This window comes from Solanum stenotomum, chromosome 11 (genome assembly GCF_019186545.1).
Source record: "Solanum stenotomum isolate F172 chromosome 11, ASM1918654v1, whole genome shotgun sequence".
NCBI lineage: Eukaryota > Viridiplantae > Streptophyta > Magnoliopsida > Solanales > Solanaceae > Solanum > Solanum stenotomum.
The window spans coordinates 5541671-5560554 of record NC_064292.1 but is presented as its reverse complement, the minus strand read 5'-3'; the positions used below and the strand labels follow the sequence as shown (position 1 = coordinate 5560554).

Genomic DNA, 18884 nt, shown 5'->3' with positions numbered 1-18884 from the left:
ATACTCTGAGGAAGAAGCAGTGCTTCAGTGAAAACACTACTCAGTTACTCATTCATACCACTAGAGTATATATATATATATATATACTCTGATGGCATCAAGGAGGAAGAGACAGTGTTTCAATGAAAAGACTGTTCAATTACTGGTTGATACTATCAGTGTATATAGATATCATTAAAGTATGTATATACTCTGATTGTATCAACAGTATTTCAGTGAATAGAACAATGATAAATATATTGGGTTGGGTTGAATTTAGATAAATACTTTACCTAATGGGTCTAATTTGTATAGTTTTCCTAAAACTATCAAACTTTTCTTGAATTAATTTTATTATTGTTATTATTATTTAACTTTAATAATAATAATGGTTATTGTTTAACTTTTTTGAGTGAGCACATTCACAACATTTGAATATAGCAAACGTGTGTTTTCCCCACTACTTGATTAATAAATGAGAAAAAGTATATCATAGTGAAATTTATATTAATAAAACATTAACATGAACGTACTTTATTTGATTCACTTTATTACATACCTAATAAAGGACATTGTGAAAATTGACAAGTTTCTAGGACCAGAAGCACAAACTCAAGGAATGCACAAAGGGCAAATTAACAATAACTACGTCTCAGTCTCAAACAAGTTAGAATCGTCTATATGAATCCTCATTTCTTTCATTTAAGCTACGAATCGGACAAAAACGACAATGAAAGTGAGCAGCATGGCACATCTACAACACTGTGCACTGTCATAGAATGGGAACAAAAAGAATCTGATTCTAAATATAAAGTAGGTTGGTGTAGGTTACATCATCCAGGCTGAAGAATGATCTATCTTGTCAACTTGGATTAGTGATACCTATCCAAGAACTTCTCTATCAAGACTGAAAATGTCGCGAAGCCAGCACAACCCATACACGCAGCTTTTGGTCCACCTGAAACAAAATCAGATTGTATTATAAACCCATTGTAATCCCACAAGTGGGGTCTGAAGAGCGTAGAGTGTACGCAAACCTTACCCCTACCTTGGGAGTTAGATTGCCTGTTTCTGATAGATTCTCGGTTCAAGGAAACGCACATCAAAAGAAATAATGGAAGTGAAGAAATCATGGAAAAATACTAAGAAAGCATGACAAAAAGAAAGGAACAATAACTACAACAAAATAGAGTGATAATTGATGTACAAGAGACAGTAAATAGTAACAGAAACCGAAGGACAAGAAAGTAAAGGAGAAATACTATGACTACCAGTATGGAAGGATAAGCAAGACAACGCTCTACTACCTACTAGCCTCTACCCTAATCCGTGGCAAACCACAACCTCCTATCTAAGGTCATGTCCTCTATAAGTTGCAACTACGTCATGTCCTGTCTTAATCACCTATATCTCCAATACTGAAATCTCACTACCTGTAAATGGAAATCTGGGCACGTAGTGTCTTGATTGTTCGAGGGAGAAGTTTCAACTCCCCCAACACCCCAGATCAAATGGAATCTTAAATACTTGACTGGGATTCTCACTTTGATTATAGGTTTTGCTCTAAGAAAACTAAGGCAAAAAAATCCTTCAAAAGCTAAAATAAGAAAGCATGTGTTAAACAGTACAGTTCCAACCATTAATTTTCGAAGGGAGAATATAAATAAATTGTATACAATACTGAAAGCCTGTGTCAATGTTATCAAACAAAAACACCTGAAATGAAGGAGAGACCGCAATTCAATTAGGCAAAAAAACTAAGTCAAACGCTCATTAGATGAAAACTAAAATACGAAAAGAAGACCCAGTTGGCAGCCGAAAACAGTAGTACTTCCAGGTGCAACTTTCTCAGGGAGAACAGACAAAGAGAAAACAATATTGAATGCTAGTCATCTAGCGATTTTGTCGAAATCAAAATGTCTATTATGAAGGAGAGACCCCCATTGCAATTTGTTTGCTCATTTTCCACTAGGTATGTGTTTGGCATGAAAGAAATAATTTCACGATGCATTCACTTTCCAGTGTTTGGTTGGTGAACAATATGGCTTCCAACAAAACAGTTTGAGTGAGGACGTTTCATTATGGCTGTTTAAGATAATAAAAGTAGCAAACTCACGTTTCAGTATAATAATACCTTGCCTCATGATCAATCTTTTGAAATGTAAAATTGGGACTCATCCACTGAGGCATGGAAAATCTAACCACTTTGACGGGGTTCTAGGAGGCTAAAATCCCATGGGACTAGCACCTCAATAGGTGTGTTGTTCCCTATGCATGCTTTATGTTATGAACTATTCCACCCGTCGCCACAGGAATGGCTTGTGTGGGCTTTATGCATCAGATTGTCCGTCATGTATTCCCGAACAAATTTATTTCTTAATCTTAGTACAAGTAATTGACTACAAATTATATTTGTGTTGTTCTATAGCTAAGAATTTAGGAGAGTTCAGGATATTATTGTGTAGATTTATTATTATGTTCCAACAAACTTTTTGTAGTTATAAATTCAAATTTTTACTTGTTATTTTCTCAAATATTTTAAAACCCCTGATTCTTCATTATTTTCTTCTTCCTCTACTTTGATTTTATATACTTGAGCCGAGGGTTTTTTGGAAACAACCTTTCCATTTACACGAGGTAGTGATAAGGTCTATGTATACTCTACTCTACCCTTTTTGTTGCTGTTGTTTGAAACCCCTGATCAGTAAAGCACCCCACCCTGCATTTCCACCTTATAAACGCAGCTTGGGACAAAGTAATGCAGTCCAATCTTTTCAAGTAAGAGTAGACCAAAAAATAAAAGGAAAAGCACCGAGAAAGAACAGGTGAATTCTACATGATGAGTGACACCCTGACTTCTAGCTCAGTTCCGCTATTTGAAATCTGAAAGAGCTACATGGCAGTTTTCAACCAATGAACTCGTCTTGCCTATCCACCACTGTCATCCATATGAATTTAGTTAAGAATAAGAAATTGGTCTTTGATACTGTTATGTATAGCACTAGATATATGGGATCAATGCCTTGATCCCAAACTAGTTGGGATTAGCTACAGTCGTTTCAACTGAGGCCAAACTCTCCTCTCAAATGGTTGGACGCACTCTCTCTTTAAGTAGCCAAAACCACCTATTCGTCGAAAAGCTTTTGTTAAACATACTATTTCATCTTTCTTCTTTGTTAGGCATGAGTTACATTTTGATAATATGAAACATATAACAATCACGTCAGATAGGAAAGTATATCTACTGAAGAACCCTTCGTACACATTTTTGCATGATCAAGGTAACAAGTTTTACCTCTAGCTGATAATGTGCCACCTGTTACGCACCCTGCAACTGCTGTATTTGTAATGTCATGCTTCGCCCGTACCTTTGAACATAAGATAAGAAAACAGTTACTTGTGACATTTGAGTTTTAGAATATTTCAGAAGTATCCGATTCTAATAGTGAGAATGATTTCCAACTTTACTCATTGGTTCAAAAAATGAACAGGAAAACTGTAAAACGACAATTGCAGAATACCACATGGTTATCCTCTCTAAGGATCAAAAGTACCTTCTCAACTGTACACTCAGCAGCAGAGAAAACCAAACCCATAACAGCAAAAGTCTTGCATGAACTCCAACTCCTTCGACCCATCTGCTTTGCTTGGTATACAATTTGTTGCCTAGTAGTCATTTCCTCTTGCATTATTGGGTTATCCAATGCCCCGAGAAACATACCCATGAACAAACCCAGTCCCCCTCCTACAAAACTAAAAAATGCATCACTAGAATCTCGATGGACCCCAGAAGTAACCTCACAGCAAAGTCCATAAACATCGACATAAGATTTCAAGTTGAGCAGAAAAAATTATCCAATTATATTTTAGATACAGATTCATTCACAAACAATGAAAGTTGATACTTGATAGAGCTTGTAAGCTAACTTAAACAAGCTCTCGCATTCCCAACTCCAACTCCACGAGTACAAGAGAATAACAGTCATAGCAACGGAATTAAGTCTAAAAAAAAAAAAACCTTGGATTACCTCGTCACTTGTAACTTTATTATGATATCAAACTTAGAAAATTTGACATCCTTTTTTATAAAGAAAAGTATTATGATTCATTATATTAAGGGATTGCAAGAACAACATTTTGGACAAAATATCCATAAAATAAACACAAAACAATACGACACAAAAATTCAAACAACTAGGAGATCCTTGTGATTAAAGCATACCCATGACTCCGCTAACAACACTACGAACTGCACAGTTGTTCCAAATGTCTTGGCCCCTTATTTCCTCCACAGTAGGCATCCGAATAGGCTCAATCTGGGGCTTCTTAGCTTCTTCGGAGCTTGAATGCACATCATTCGATTCGGTTGCCGGATCACTCATAGCAGCTTTGATAAAATAAATCTATAATTAGTTCAAGAGAAATAGATTGAGTCACATTCAGAATTTCTCCTCCCAGGAGCTGGGAATTAAACTCCCTGAAGTTGCAACTTATTTAACTGCATTTAGATAAATATCAGCATCAACAGACAGAAAATAAGTAAGTTATGAATCTTTCGCGCTTACAATTTAGTTAAAAGTTCCAGGTTTCAAAGGTTCAAACTACAACCATATTGAAAAGCCGAGGTGTGACTAACAATGAGAATATAAACAATACAAATGGTGGAAATGGCTCTGAGATCTACCAACAAGAAGAAACAAAACAAAATATTGAAAGTAGGTTACACAAAGCTAGAACCCTCGCCAAAACCCCACTTGTAGAATTATACTAAGCATGTTATTGTTATAATAACTTATTTGCTATCAGATATAGCCTCTCTACCATGGGTGTGTGTACATAATGCCCTCCAAGACCCACCGGCAAAGCTCAAATTCTAATGGATTATTAGAATAGAGGTTTGGTCATGATCTCAATAATCATTAATAGAGTGTGTATAATGGATTCTTGAAACCAAAGGACAAAACTTGAATTCTAATGGATTATTAGAATAGAGGGTGTATAATGGATTCTTGAAACGAAAATCAATTCAACACAACTACAACATTTTATCAAACTTAATTATTAATAGAGGGTGTATAATGGATTCTTGAAACGAAAATCACTTTTATCAAACTTGACCTAATGTGTAAGGGCAAAACTTAAATTATAATGGNACTTGAATTCTAATGGATTATTAGAATAGAGGGTGTATAATGGATTCTTGAAACGAAAATCAATTCAACACAACTACAACATTTTATCAAACTTAATTATTAATAGAGGGTGTATAATGGATTCTTGAAACAAAAATCAATTTTATCAAACTTGACCTAATGACCAAACTTAAATTCTAATGGATTATTAGAATAGAGGGTGTATAATGGATTCTTGAAACGAAAATCAATTCAACACAACTACAACATTTTATCAAACTTGCCTGGACCAAAGGCAAAGCTCAAATTCTAATAGATTATTAGAATAGGAATGTATAATGGATTCTTGAAACGAAAATCAATTCAACACAACTACAACATTTTATTAAACTTTCAATAACCCCCAAATTCCTCAACAAAAAAAAAAATATACCTTTTATGTTTCAGAAAGAGATGGCAACAGGCGGCTGTGTAGATGTTTAATTTTATGTCGGGTTAAAATATATATGGGTTTGGAGTTTGCAGACATAGCCTCAACAGGAATGGGCTTTAGCCCATGTTTTCTCCAGTTTTGAAATTGTGGGGAAAAAAACATAAATAGATAGTTTTGGCTAATTTTTTATCATTCCTAACAGATACATTACTACTGGCAATGGAAAAGAGAAATCAAATAGATAAAAAGAGGATATTAATTCAACATTGTCTAATTATATTATACCTTTGACATGAATAGTGTCCTCAGGTATTTGGTTAAAATTGGAGACTAAAATTGTAATTCAATAGGTTTCAGTAAATACATGCTTACTCATACCATCTAAATATCTAAGAAGATCCTGTCTTCTTTCTAGGTAAAAGCCAAAAGAAATAGCAGCTATACTTTCTTTTCGGGCAATTTCACCCATACCTTTTAGAAATTAACACATTCTTAAACCTAACTAACAGTGATAAATAACATTAAAAAGGCCAAACAAAAAAAAAGGAAGAAACTAACCTGTAAACTGGGCAAAAAAGAGCAGTATAGTTTGAAGACTTGTGATGTGAAGGAGACTGACTGCTTCTAACCACAGCAATGTGAAATAAAAAGGTTTTTTTACTTTAAAACCTAAAAAGGTACAAGAATAACATTGCTAAAAATAACGGAAAACCCTAAAATACCCCTAACCTAGAGTAAACAAACAGCGACGACTAATACCACGGCGCAGTTTTGGTTAACTCACTTGATTTTCCGGCATAATTTGATCAGGTATATAATATTATCTAATTTGAGCTGATTAATTTATTCACCAGATTTTTTTTCTTAGTTTTACTTGCTGATGAAACGATTTGCCCAATTTTTCAGCAAGTGAAAAAAAAAAAAATCGTTTTTTCATTTTTGACTGAAGGATAAATTCGAGCTGAAAGTGTTGTTCAACTCCGTGCATTGATTCTCTATGGAGGCAGATAGGTATGTGCCTCTTCTAACATTTTATTATTGGGAAAAAGGATAAATATATCCGAACTATGGTAAATAGTATGCAAATACCCTCCGCCATATTTTTGGGATAATTGTGCCCCTGCCGTCTAAAAACTAGAGCATATATATGCTCTAGTTTTTGGACGGCAGGGGCACCAATGTCCAAAAGTATGACGGAGGGTATCTCCGTACCATTATAGTTCGAGATATATTTGTCATTTTTCCTTTTCTTATTTGGTCTTAGAATTGCTTATTTCATATTCACATATTTGTAGTCATTCTAATTGTAATTACACACTAAAAATGTGTTCTTTAGGGTGTTTGATATATGGAAAATGTTTTCTCGGATATAAGTAGATTTCTTGCTTATTTTCTGGTGTTCGGTAAGTAAGCCTAAAAAAAGTTATCGCAAGAACATTTATATGTAATTTAGGAAGTAGTGTTGTTAAAGGCACGTTGAATGAAGTGAGGCTCACACAATGTGTTGAACGTTTTGCTTCACATCATGTGCCCTTCAGTGTCGTCATCAAGGTTCTAAGGGATACTTTTCCTTATTGTCAATGAGCTTCTACACTAAACAATTGATATTTTATTATATCGTAATTTTATTTCAATTTCTTTGTTCATATAAGTTTCATTTATGCTTATAATTATTAGTCTTGGACTAAACATATATATATATATATATTTGTATGTTTTCTTCCTTTGTACTGTTTTTCAGTAAAGTTCATGCTTTATTTGCACTTTGTGCCTAAAGCCTCAACATAGCTTAAAGAGTTTTTGCGCTTTTTGCTTTTTGATAACACTGCTAGGAAGATACTATGGGGTGAGGTGAGATTGGGAGTTTATGAGGGTGAGGCATGGGCGGAGTCACCTTAGGCGAAGGGTGGTCATGAAAATTATGTGGTGTACGGAGGTTAAATGTTAGTTATTAGAGGTGTATAAGAAGAACATTTACACAGTATTCACCAAATTCTTTGCTCTGCCACTGGGATGAGGTGGGGAGTAGGGAGTTGGGGGCTTAGGGGGTGGGAGGTGGGGAGGAGACAATGAGCTTGTAATGCTACTTATGGGACGAAGGACAATGTAAAATTGTTTTCCGAATTGATCTGTCTTGCTTAGACTTGTTTGGGACTATGGCGTTGTCGTTGATTTCTATTGCTTATATACCACCATTTGAAAAATGCAATCAATCTGATCACTTTGCCTATTTAGCATTAATTAATTGATAGAACCAAATGTAATGACTACAAAATTTTGGCGAAACTGTGTGTTATCTTCACTTAGTTTGTAACATCTGTAAAATTATGTCTATACTTTCTCAGAATGATTATACTACCTAAATTTCACCTTTTTTTTTGAAAATTATGCCTATGTTTGACATACTTACAGATGTTGGTTTTCTCTTGCTCGTGATTTCTTGTGTTTATGTCACTTGGTGATCTAAAGTCTCAATTTTTAACCAGGTTAAATTCTCCACACACTTCTGCGATTTTCATTGATGTTCTAGGTCATCAGCTTCAGTTTTGCCAGGTAATTAGGCCTTTGAATATAGTATGTAGCCTTTCTTTTTTTTTTTGGCTATGTTAGTGACTCCTGACCCACAGTGAGATTCCCTATTTTCATGCCATTTGAATTTTGGCATCTCTAGTGAGGTAGAAATGAATAGCATGTTTTACCAAACACCGCGTGGATATAAGTTTCTGTTTCTTGTCAAACCTTTTTTTTTTTTACTACCTCCACCTTCTTTCCAATATTGTATCTTGAATTTTATTATTGGTCTTTCTTTTTCACTTTATTTTATGACAGGATCCTAATTCGAAGCATTTAGGCACTACTGTTTGGGATGCATCTATGGTTTTAGTAAAATTTCTGGTAAGGTTTTAAGTCCCCTCTAGTATGCTTCAACTTCAATTTATTCAACACTGCTTTGTTTTGATCTGCTACGCACAAAAATGATATGAGTTTCTATTTTACTGTAAGACATGAATAATTTGTTTATCCTTGCTACCATACTGTATTCCTTCTCTTTTCCATTTTTCTTAAACCTGACTGTGATTTTTTATTTTCCTTTTTTGTTTTCCCTTTTCCGAGTTGAGGCTGAATACAGAGATCATTGGCTTTTAAATGTTGAGCCTTTTTCTTCAGTTATTCAAGCTTATATATATCTACATGTACATGTATATACTTTTTTGAGCACTCCTACTCCTTCAGTTTTGACGTTTTTAGCTTGAAACTTTTGATTTGAAATTATAGGAAAGAAATTGTCGAAAGGGGAGGTTTTCTCCATCTAAATTGAAAGGAAAGCGTGTGATTGAACTTGGGGCAGGTTGTGGCGTAGCAGGATTTGGTAGGCTGCCTTTACTTTAATTAGACTCAATTCTGTTAGATACTATCTACAGTTACATGGTTCTTTGTCTGAGATGGAACAAATTTCCACAGGCATGGCATTGCTTGGATGTGATGTAGTTTCAACTGACCAAACTGAGGTTTTGCCATTGCTAATGAGAAACGTTGAGCGTAATACTTCCAGGATCATGCAGACAATCTCAGATCCAGGTTTCAAATTAATGTGCTATTTGGATCTTTTTAGCTTTTTGAACTGTATATTCTCTGTCATTTGTCGTACTTTTGTATGCAAACTGAACTTTGTTTACTATGATCTGACTGAAAGCTCTATTCCTTGTAGATTCATTTGGTTCCATACAGGCTGCAGAGTTGGACTGGGGTAATGAAACTCATATAAAGGCTGTTAGCCCTCCATTCGACTATATCATTGGGACTGACGTTGTAAGTTTTTATCATCTATATGGTAATTGAATTCTACTTGCTCATATAAAGTTTTATCTGCACTAATACTTCCATATCTTTACTAGGTTTATGCAGAGCATCTTTTGGAACCGCTTTTGCAGACAATAATTGCACTGTCTGGACCAAAGACAACAATTCTGGTGTTGTATCCTCTCTAATGTTTTATAGAACTTGCGAAATTTATTTTCTTTAACCAATTCTCTTTTTGTTATTATTAATTAATGAACTTCTCATTTATAGTTGGGTCATGAAATCCGATCAACAAATGTCCATGAAAAGATGCTTGAGACGTGGAAGAGACATTTTGAGGTCAAAACTGTTCCAAAAGCAAAGGTAACTAGGCCATAGAATCTCCTATCATCATCAGTTATGTGTATATTGTTGAACTTAATGCAGTGAACTTTGCATTTGTAAACGGTTTTGTTGATTTTCTGTAGAAAGGGCTTCCAAATAAATAATCGGGTTAATACCTCAGATGGTCACTCAACTATCCAGTCTTTCCTCAGAAAGTCACTCACATGGTGACTTTTTAGTGAAAATTAAAAGTTGAGTGACTTTCTGAGGCAAAAGTGGATAGTTGAGTGACCATCTGAGGTATTAACCCATAAATAATCATATCGATTATGGCTAAGTTTTTGGTCCCGAATTCTCCAACCCATGAAGCTGATCTTTTATGTGGACCTATTTTTATGCAGATGGATAGTACATACCAACATCCAAGCATCCAGTTATACATAATGAGCTTCAAGTCACAAGGAAGTACCTCGGAAATTGTTAGACAGATGGCTCAGCAGCAGACAGAAGAGATTGGGGAAACAGAAACTAAGAATGAATCAGACGAAGATGAAAGTAAATATGGGCTTAATCAAGGTGAGGTGATTGACAATGAGGGCAAGGTAGACAATAACCTGGTTATGGATCTTGAGAACAGAAACCTTAGTGATTGGGAAGCTAGAAGATGTGGTGCCATGGCTGCTAGACTTCTTCGCGATGTCAAGATAACATAAATTAAAGGTTAGCAGATTTCCTTGTTTTAGTGCAAATATCTATGAGTTTGCCATACTTCTCTTACATGCATGCATATCCTGCAAATTAAACATCTTAGAATCAACCCCTCTCCGAGTCTACAACAAAAATATACCCAGTGTAATCCTACAAATGATCTTTCTGCATGCATCCCATCTCTGGACTCATCAAATGAAGATGTCTTCTATAACACGTCTCCATCGTGCTTAATTTTATCAGATTCAGGAAAATGATTGACAAAGACTTCCCATGATTTGGTTTTCCTTAGGATAACTTTTTTTCAAGTATCTATGGCGTTTTGTTTGGCAGGTCCTAAAAAATGGCATTACCGCTACCAACATTGTTGCACACTGAGCTACAAATCAAAGGACATTGAGGCAGGATTGTCTTTTCACTAAAAGTACACTGCATCTTATGGTTCAAGTTCAAACCCAAAATACACTAGATGCAAATTACAAGCATGTTAGACCTCACTTTTTTTTTAACTTTGTTTGAGTTTTTTAAAGATGTAACAAGAATGATGATTTCTCAATCTTGTGACTTGGATGTCCAAGTTTAGATGTTGATGTTTTTACTAATTTAACAAGACAGATGATAGATACTCAATTTAACCAAGATTCAAGGCTGATCATCCACTCCATGCATGTGTAACTTTATCTTAGAGGTGCTTGCTTTATGTACAGTATTGTATGGTTCTGAAAATTCAGTTGTCTATCGTTAAAAATGTTACGATATTACTAAAATTAAGATGATAATTTTAAAATTTGGCTTAGTTTATGCAGTAACAGTCATTAACTGCGATTTGTTCGACTTCAACTTATATACAGTAGAGAATTATGACTTTACACATAGTGGTAACAACTCTTTCATGCTTGAAATGACAAAATCACTAGTGTAGATAGAAAACAAATACATGTCTAGAGTAATAGAACCATGCATTTACTTAAAACTTAAATGATGAAACAAAACCAAAACATTTCCTCAAAAAAACAAAAACAAAATAAACTACTCAACGTAGTGCATATTAGCATGGTTCCAGTAGCAATCAATCATTTTGGTTCGTTTACGACTGTCAACACCTAACACCTCAAATTCTCAAACCATAATAATACGAGTCGTCTCAACAGCTTAAACATGACCAATAGTGTTTTTTTTACATTCCCTCCCTCCTCCGTGGGGCGCAAGTGATGATTTCGTCAACCCTTAGGATCATCTCAGCAGCCTCAGTTGCAGATAGCAATACTGCCTGTTTGACTTTGAATGACTCGGATATTCCTAGCTCTGACATATCTCCAACCTGTCAAAGATGCCCAGTTGGATAAGTAAATTTAGACAAGTACTACTCTTAATAAGCAAGCAAGAATATGATCGTCGTATGCACATGATTACAAAAATTTAATAGTGCCATGGAACGGAAACCAGATGAAGAACAAAAACAAAGGAAAAAGAAAGAAAGCCCCCTCCTGAGTCGGAAGAGAAAAGGACAGTTTATTGTTGCTTGTCCCTTTCCATTCAAGCCACACAAGGAAAAAGACTTTCCGATCCATCTCTTCCATTTCGGTTAATGTCAATTAACTCGCCTATTGCTTCTTATTTCTATAGTTTGCAAACAACCTTTAGGCAATGAATAGATGAGGTTGTAAGGCCACCAATAGCTGCTGCTTTACCGTTAAAAGTATCAGCAATAGACCTATTATCAAACTAGTAAAACAGAGGGTAAGAGGTAGGAAAACAATGACTTATCCACAAGAGAGAGAGTCAAACATTGACTTTCTCAAACATCAAGTTGCAATCAAATTAAGCACCAACTATTTAAAGTTAGATGGTGGTTAGGGTGAAGGAAAACAGATCTGACTAAATTTTCTAACTAGATCTAACCTTAGGATATCGCATCAGTTTTACCTTTTATCAATTCCATCTTGCACTTATTTTAATGCTTAAGGCAAAGTCAAGCAAAAAGAAAGCAGAGACAACAAAGCTCAGAACAGCTCCATACTCAGAAATTATTCTGAACTCATAGCATGACAACAATGTTCATTTCAAAAATCTTAAATCAGTTACTCACAGATCCAGAGATGACATCAATTCCTGCATTGCTTTCGTCCTTGTGGTGTTCAGCACGAAGCTGAGCAATCAGCTCAGCACTGTCTAACCCAGCATTGTCGGCAATGGTGGTTGGAATTGCCAAAAGTGCACGGGTGAAAGCCTCAATTGCATGAGACCTTTTACCTGGAGTCTTCTTAGCTAGTTCATCAACCGCCTTAGCCATCACCATCTCGGGCCATCCACCTCCAAGTAGAACCCTGCTGTCATTTACTGTCTGAGATAGTACACACAATGCATCGTGCAGAGATCTTTCAGCTTCATCCAGTACATGAGGGCTGAAAAAAAGAACAAACAGAGATGTTAACAAGGAAACACATCACAAGTAGAACATATCATCATATTTAAAACCCAGTAAGGAAAACACAAAAAATTCAGAAGAATGCAAGGTGGGCCAATTACCATCAGTTCCATTTTCAGAGAACGCAAGCACTAAGGAGTCGAGCAGGTCCTCTAGTAAAAGTAAAAAAAACAGTCGAACAATGCTTCTTTTTTCTTTTGCATAAAAAATAATTATCCCTAGACTTCTAAAACAAATTTAAATGCTCAAACTACCTTTAAGAGGGGGGAGGAAAAAATATGCGTCTACAATGTCTTGGTTTAATACTCACACAAGGGACATCACAGTTATGCATAAAAAGCTTGCACAAGCAATTGAAACATATGAAAATAAAAGGCAGACACTGTAACACCAACTCACCTTGCACCTCTCAGAACAATTGTACATGCCTGTCCCATTGCAACCCCAGAGAAGTGGATCAGCTTATCTTCGCCAATCATGATCTCCTCGATAAGTTTGCAGTGGCCAAGTTTGACAGACTCTGGGTTATCAAAGGTTGATGCAATTTCTCCTCCAGTAACTAAGCCCAACCGCTCAATACCATCAAAGTCAGCATGCTCTATTGCAAGTATCCCAGCATCAGCAAATAGTTCCTCTGGGAAATTGTAGATCAGCTGTCGGTTAACAAAGCAATTTATTCCATGACTAATGATCTTTTGCACCTTCTCTCTCATTTTTTCCTTTTCAGCTGCTTCTAGATCAGCAACCTTGGCCATTGAGTCAACTCGAACACGTGCACCATATATCTTCACTTTATCTGTATCCATAGCAGTATTTGCCACCAAAATCGTAGCATTTTCTATGCGTTTTGGTTGGCCAACCCCGATCTTTTTGTCCAAAATAAACCTACAAAAAGAAACTTTACTACCACTTCAAAAGAGAATATGTAATAAAAAGCTTGTCCTAGACACATAGATTTGTCTTCCATCAAGAAAAAGGAACTGCAGTAACTTATATTTCATTGAGGAAGGGCTGGGGGTAACAGGAAAAACTTATAACTTGTACATAACGCCAGAAATTAATTCTTAATCAAGTCTGGATTATATGGTTTGGGATCATTTAATGTGGATTGAGTGTTTCAGTTAGTCTAATCTAGAGAGTAATGGAAGAAACAAGCGTACTGGAATTAGTTAAGGCCAAGAAATGTAGGTTCATGATGGCTCAAGGCAGACTCTTCTACAATTAGTTAAGGCCCAAGAAAACCAACTATACGGACATCAGGTTCATCAACTGAAGGATACAGTAACAATTGCAGTGGATCACATTGGATAAACAGGCTGTTTTCACTAATGTAAACAAAGAACAAAGATGCAAGTATCAATAAAGCACTACAGTCATATGTCTTTAATCAGAAATTACCATTTTTGAGAATGAAGAATGGATAAATCAGAAGAGCCTAGACATGGGAAGACTATGCCTATAGTAGTAAATAGTTCAAACCAGAAGAATACTCACCCTTCATCTAAAAATGAATCCTTCAATGACCCTCCAGGTTTCTTAATTATCTGGATTGCTTCAAGATTGGTACTTCCCTGTTATTACAATCTATTTAGCAAAAGATTGAAAACACGATATATAAATAAAACTAACAAAGGAAGGGGATGGGAAGAGTTAATGAGAGAGCACACATCTTTCTACCAATAGATAAGTGATAGACTCATTTTCATGTTAATTTTTCACATTTGACAATATAAAGCAGAAGCTGATGAATTTATTCGCTGAAAGAAGGTGAAAAAATCCTAATTTGGTGAAACCAAATCTCTAACCCTTTGAAGAAAAATATTTAGTGTCTGACCAAGGAAAAGAAAGACTGTTTAATTATAGATAAGGAAGAGGAAAACTAAGTTTCATTCACACTAGAATTTTGAATAATGCAGAATTCTTTGTAAGTCGCTAAAGCAGATGAAATATTGACCTTTAACCTCATAACCGCATCAACAGCCAGTTTTGCAAAATGCTCCTTGTCCTGAGACAAGATTTTTGAGCTCAAAGTAGTCCTTGCAATATTCATCAAGTCTGATCTGAACTTCTCTGCAACAAATAAAGGAAATGACAAGCAAGATAAATAAATAACTCTTGGACTGATTGATTATCAGTTACTAGCATCCAGAAAAAAGTTATCTTGGCATTGTTCAACGAGAAAGTGGTGTACCAGTCTAAGGAAAACCAAAATCAATATATGCCATTAAATGTGCAGGTTCTCTGCTATGATGTTACATACACAACTCAAGCAACAATACCTGCATCCTGCTTGTTATCCACAACCTTCTGCTCCAGAACATTGCGGGCACACTCAGATGCCATCCGGAAACCTGATATAAAGAAACAAATAAAATATTGATAGGTACCACTAAGCATGAACCAGATTAGGTACCTCAGATACTATCAACTTAACATATAACTAAGAAATAGGAACTAGCTACGTTTTGGCTTGATAAGCAGAAAAGAAAAATATTTTAGCTGATTTTTGGATGGAAATGTTGCGGTGTGAAGGAATTTATACCGCCTCTTGGCAATATCTCCTATATAGTTGTTAATGTCTTTAAAAGTAGGTATCTGAGCCAGCTTACCTCGCACCTCGACTATTCTACCAGGTACCTTCTACCTCCTTACAAAGCAATTTCTTCCCACCAAGACTGGCAGATGGGAAGAAATCAATGAAAATAAAATTTTCCCAAAAATTCAGCATTCAGTCACTACACTTGTTACTAATGTGCAGATACCTAGGAGGCTAGGTACTGATGTTCTGGTGCAAACTTTAAGCCTATCATAGCATTCAATATCATCCAAGGATAAATAGTCGAGCTTTTTCTAGATTAACAACTGTCAAGCATCGGAAAGTAAGAACCCTAGATGCTTCAAATTTCAATAGATAAAAGAAAGGATGCCCACATAAAGAAAAAATAGCAAGCAAGTACTGCAGTAATGGTACACAAGAAAACTCAATAAAGCAGTCTATAAGCAATTTGTACTCTACTATTCTGAATATAAGAAGCTTGAAGGAAGTGTCAATGATATACATACACATGTGTATGCCTGTACAAAACATGTTAAGACATCAGATCATCAGAACAAACCTGCTATAATTGTCATTGGATGAATTTTTGCGTTTACCAGCTTCTCTGCCTCCCTCAAAAGTTCTCCAGCCAAAACGACTACTGAAGTTGTCCCATCACCAACTTCATCATCCTGGACCTTGGAGATATCTTACAAAGGGTCAAGAGATAACATTGCATACAATCACATTATTTTGTTCTCCGGAATCTTTCCTATGATGAAGTTCCAGTGTCAATCTCATTCAACTATCTGAAAAAGACCTTAATTAAGTAGTATATATCTAGCTTTCTTTTAAATGATAACTTAAACCAAAAAAGAAAGAAAGTTGTGTAATCTTCCACTGAACCCCTATTACCTGTTTGACATTTGTCCAGATGAACCTATCAAACACTATGTTCAGCGGATTCGTTTTTGGATACGATCCAACTTTACCTTCAACAATAGTGTCCATAGAGTTCAACAACCAACTAGTTACACTATTATTTCAAAAGAGAGCAGAACTATCTAACGCCCATAAAAAAAATGCTCACTTACTTCAGGGAAAAAGTACAAGGAACACAAAGACATCAAGGATACCAACAAGGACCTTGGCAGCTGGATTATCAATATGAAGGGACTTCAAAATTGTTGCACCATCATTGGTGACTGTAACGCTGTGTCCTCTGCCTGTTGATTGCAGAATTTTATCCTGCAAATTTTGAAACAAAATGAAGTATCTATCAAAACCACAATCCTAACTCTTCTCATTCCTTAATACCGGCAAGTACATAATCAAAAACTTAGTTCTTACCATTCCCTTAGGTCCTAAGGTTGTCTTTACCAAGTCAGCAATTGCCATTGCTCCAATAAAGGATGCCTAAATTTTGAAACACTCAAATGGTTTCAGAAAATCAAAGAATAATAGTCTTAAGCAGCTATATAACATGGCAATGCAACAACTGAGCTTGTCTTTCTCACATGATGCTCGATATTTGGGTAACAAAATGAGACTTACCATCCTAGCTCGCTCACCCTTTTCCTCAGTGGCTTCATCTTTGAAGAGTTTGTCAATCTAAGAACGTGAAAAAAAAAACATTAGATATGGAACCCACAATCTAACATTATTTTTAAAAAAGAAAAAAACTTACCGCCATTAGAAAGAAATTGGAGATACCAAGCAGAGTCCCAAAAGCTGAAGCTTAGCAACTATTCAAAACAACAAAACAGTGGTAATATCAGAACACTGCAGAATCAGTTCAACAATAATTTTAATTATTCAAACCGTTAAAAAGATCTACTGCCCTTTTTCAATTCAAGTGTGAACCCTAAACAACTACCGATCTACAACATGATGTAGAAGCATTAGACCATGCAACCCAAATCTTAACAACAACATACCCATTGAAATCCCACTCCCACAAGTGAAATCTAGAGAGAGTAGAGTGTACCCAAACCTTACCCCGCCTTAAGAGGTAGAGAGAACAAAAAACAATAGATAGTAACAGAACAGAAACTACAATACTACAATACAATAATCAAGGTACAACGAACAACAGAGAGTAACAGAAATCACAAAAACTACCAAAGCAATAATACTATGATTACTAATATGTAGGGATGGCAATGGGGCAGGGCGGGTTTTGTCAAACCCACAAAATTCCTAACCCGCTCCACCCCGCATAACATTTTTTTCTATTCCCAACCTGCTCCGCCACGCCCCACTAAAGTTTTTTTTCTTACTTCATTATTTACATATACAAATATTTTTTGAAGTTTTATAAATTACCATTGTTACATTAAAAATAATTTAACACTTAATTTAAAACTATTTAATTAGGCAATTATAGAGTCATGAACAGATTTTAACTTTTTTTGGGTGTAGATAGTTGTAATAGTTTTTGAAGTTTTAAACAAAATTAAAAAGGTGAGTTTGAAATTCTTACAAATACAGCTCAAACAAACAGCAGTTGCAAAAAGAAACTCAAATCTTTTTTGTAGCTGAATCTGCTTGTGAATAATTTTTAACAAATGCCTAATATAATCCAACCATCAAACAGTAAAAAAAAGTGCAGCTCTTCATTGACAAAACAGGAGGAGACCCGCCAACCACCCCACCCCCCCACCCCCCGCATAATTTTAAAAAATCAAAGTTTTGACCTGCCCCACCCTGCATAGCCTTAAATCCACACCGCCCCACACCCGCACCGCTCCATTCCCATCCCTACTAATATGAAAGGCTGCCTACTAGCCTTCTAACCTAATCCGTGTCCACCACGCCCTCATGTACTCAGTAATCCAAATCTTAACACAAGAAGAAATGCTTATAACCACAACAAAACAAACGAAATAAAAATCAAATCTTTAATTCAAAACAAAGCAAAATCAGATCATTTAACGAATACCCATTACTTAAAAAGTCTCAAACAACAGATACACAGTAAATAAATCAGCAAAAAACCATAACTAAAGTTACATGAAAATTCAAAATTAGGGCAAAAGATGCGTAGAAACCTAACCAAATCAAAAAGAGTTAGTTCACTACTACGAGAGATGACGGAAAATATGAAAATGTACCTGAAGGAATAATGCCGTCGACGGTGGCGGCGCCGGAAAAAGGTTAAAGCAGTGAAAGTGGAAAAATGAGTAAGGGTTCTGGAGGAAGTGAAGAGTTTTGCTAAAATGGAGGTTTAAATGGTCTGATTGGTAATTTTTTTAGTTTTTGAGGGTATAATGATAAAAATGAAAAAATTATGTGGGCTTTCTACTTGGGCCTGGTCCAATAAGATCAAGTGGACTCTCCCACAATGAAGCAAGTAATTGTACAGTTTGTCTTTCAAATGAGTTTGTATAGGAAAAACTACATAATTAGACCTGTTTCGCTATCATATATACTATTATGGAAAAATTACTGAAATACACATCTTATGTTTCCCTTATTTTCAATATTCTCTTCTATTTCTAAAAACCTCTAAAATCCCTTATTTCTCTCCTAATTTTTAATTAT

General features: G+C 35.5%; 3 protein-coding genes across 4 annotated transcripts; 1 reads left to right on the top strand and 2 right to left on the bottom strand.

Moving 5' to 3' along the window:
• Window positions 1–658: 658 nt before the first annotated feature.
• LOC125844242 (mitochondrial import inner membrane translocase subunit TIM22-4-like) lies at window positions 659–5665 on the bottom strand. Its single transcript, XM_049523519.1, has 5 exons — window positions 5545–5665; window positions 4202–4382; window positions 3534–3724; window positions 3275–3347; window positions 659–937 (listed from the first exon to the last, which is right to left on the bottom strand). Exons 2-5 carry the CDS (start codon window positions 4359–4361, stop codon window positions 852–854), a joined length of 510 nt encoding a protein of 169 aa, XP_049379476.1. The 5' UTR covers window positions 4362–4382; window positions 5545–5665; the 3' UTR covers window positions 659–851.
• Window positions 5666–6458: 793 nt separating this feature from the next.
• Window positions 6459–11057, top strand: LOC125844239 (uncharacterized). 2 transcript variants are annotated; one of them, XM_049523515.1, is made up of 10 exons: window positions 6459–6555; window positions 8031–8097; window positions 8374–8439; window positions 8821–8914; window positions 9007–9123; window positions 9254–9354; window positions 9441–9515; window positions 9616–9708; window positions 10071–10389; window positions 10711–11057. In XM_049523515.1, the coding sequence occupies exons 1-9, from the start codon at window positions 6542–6544 to the stop codon at window positions 10380–10382; spliced, it is 939 nt and encodes a 312-aa protein (XP_049379472.1). In that variant the 5' UTR covers window positions 6459–6541; the 3' UTR covers window positions 10383–10389; window positions 10711–11057. The 2 variants fall into 2 exon arrangements, with proteins under 2 accessions (XP_049379472.1, XP_049379473.1); XM_049523516.1 differs by lacking the exon at window positions 10711–11057 and having other exon boundaries at window positions 6476–6555; window positions 10071–10391.
• Window positions 11058–11377: 320 nt separating this feature from the next.
• On the bottom strand, window positions 11378–18577 carry LOC125844230 (T-complex protein 1 subunit beta). The gene is made up of 12 exons (XM_049523504.1): window positions 18455–18577; window positions 17029–17086; window positions 16896–16952; window positions 16692–16757; window positions 16478–16589; window positions 15922–16050; window positions 15085–15156; window positions 14760–14875; window positions 14300–14376; window positions 13205–13690; window positions 12467–12782; window positions 11378–11698 (listed from the first exon to the last, which is right to left on the bottom strand). The coding sequence occupies exons 2-12, from the start codon at window positions 17032–17034 to the stop codon at window positions 11555–11557; spliced, it is 1581 nt and encodes a 526-aa protein (XP_049379461.1). The 5' UTR covers window positions 17035–17086; window positions 18455–18577; the 3' UTR covers window positions 11378–11554.
• Window positions 18578–18884: the final 307 nt, after the last annotated feature.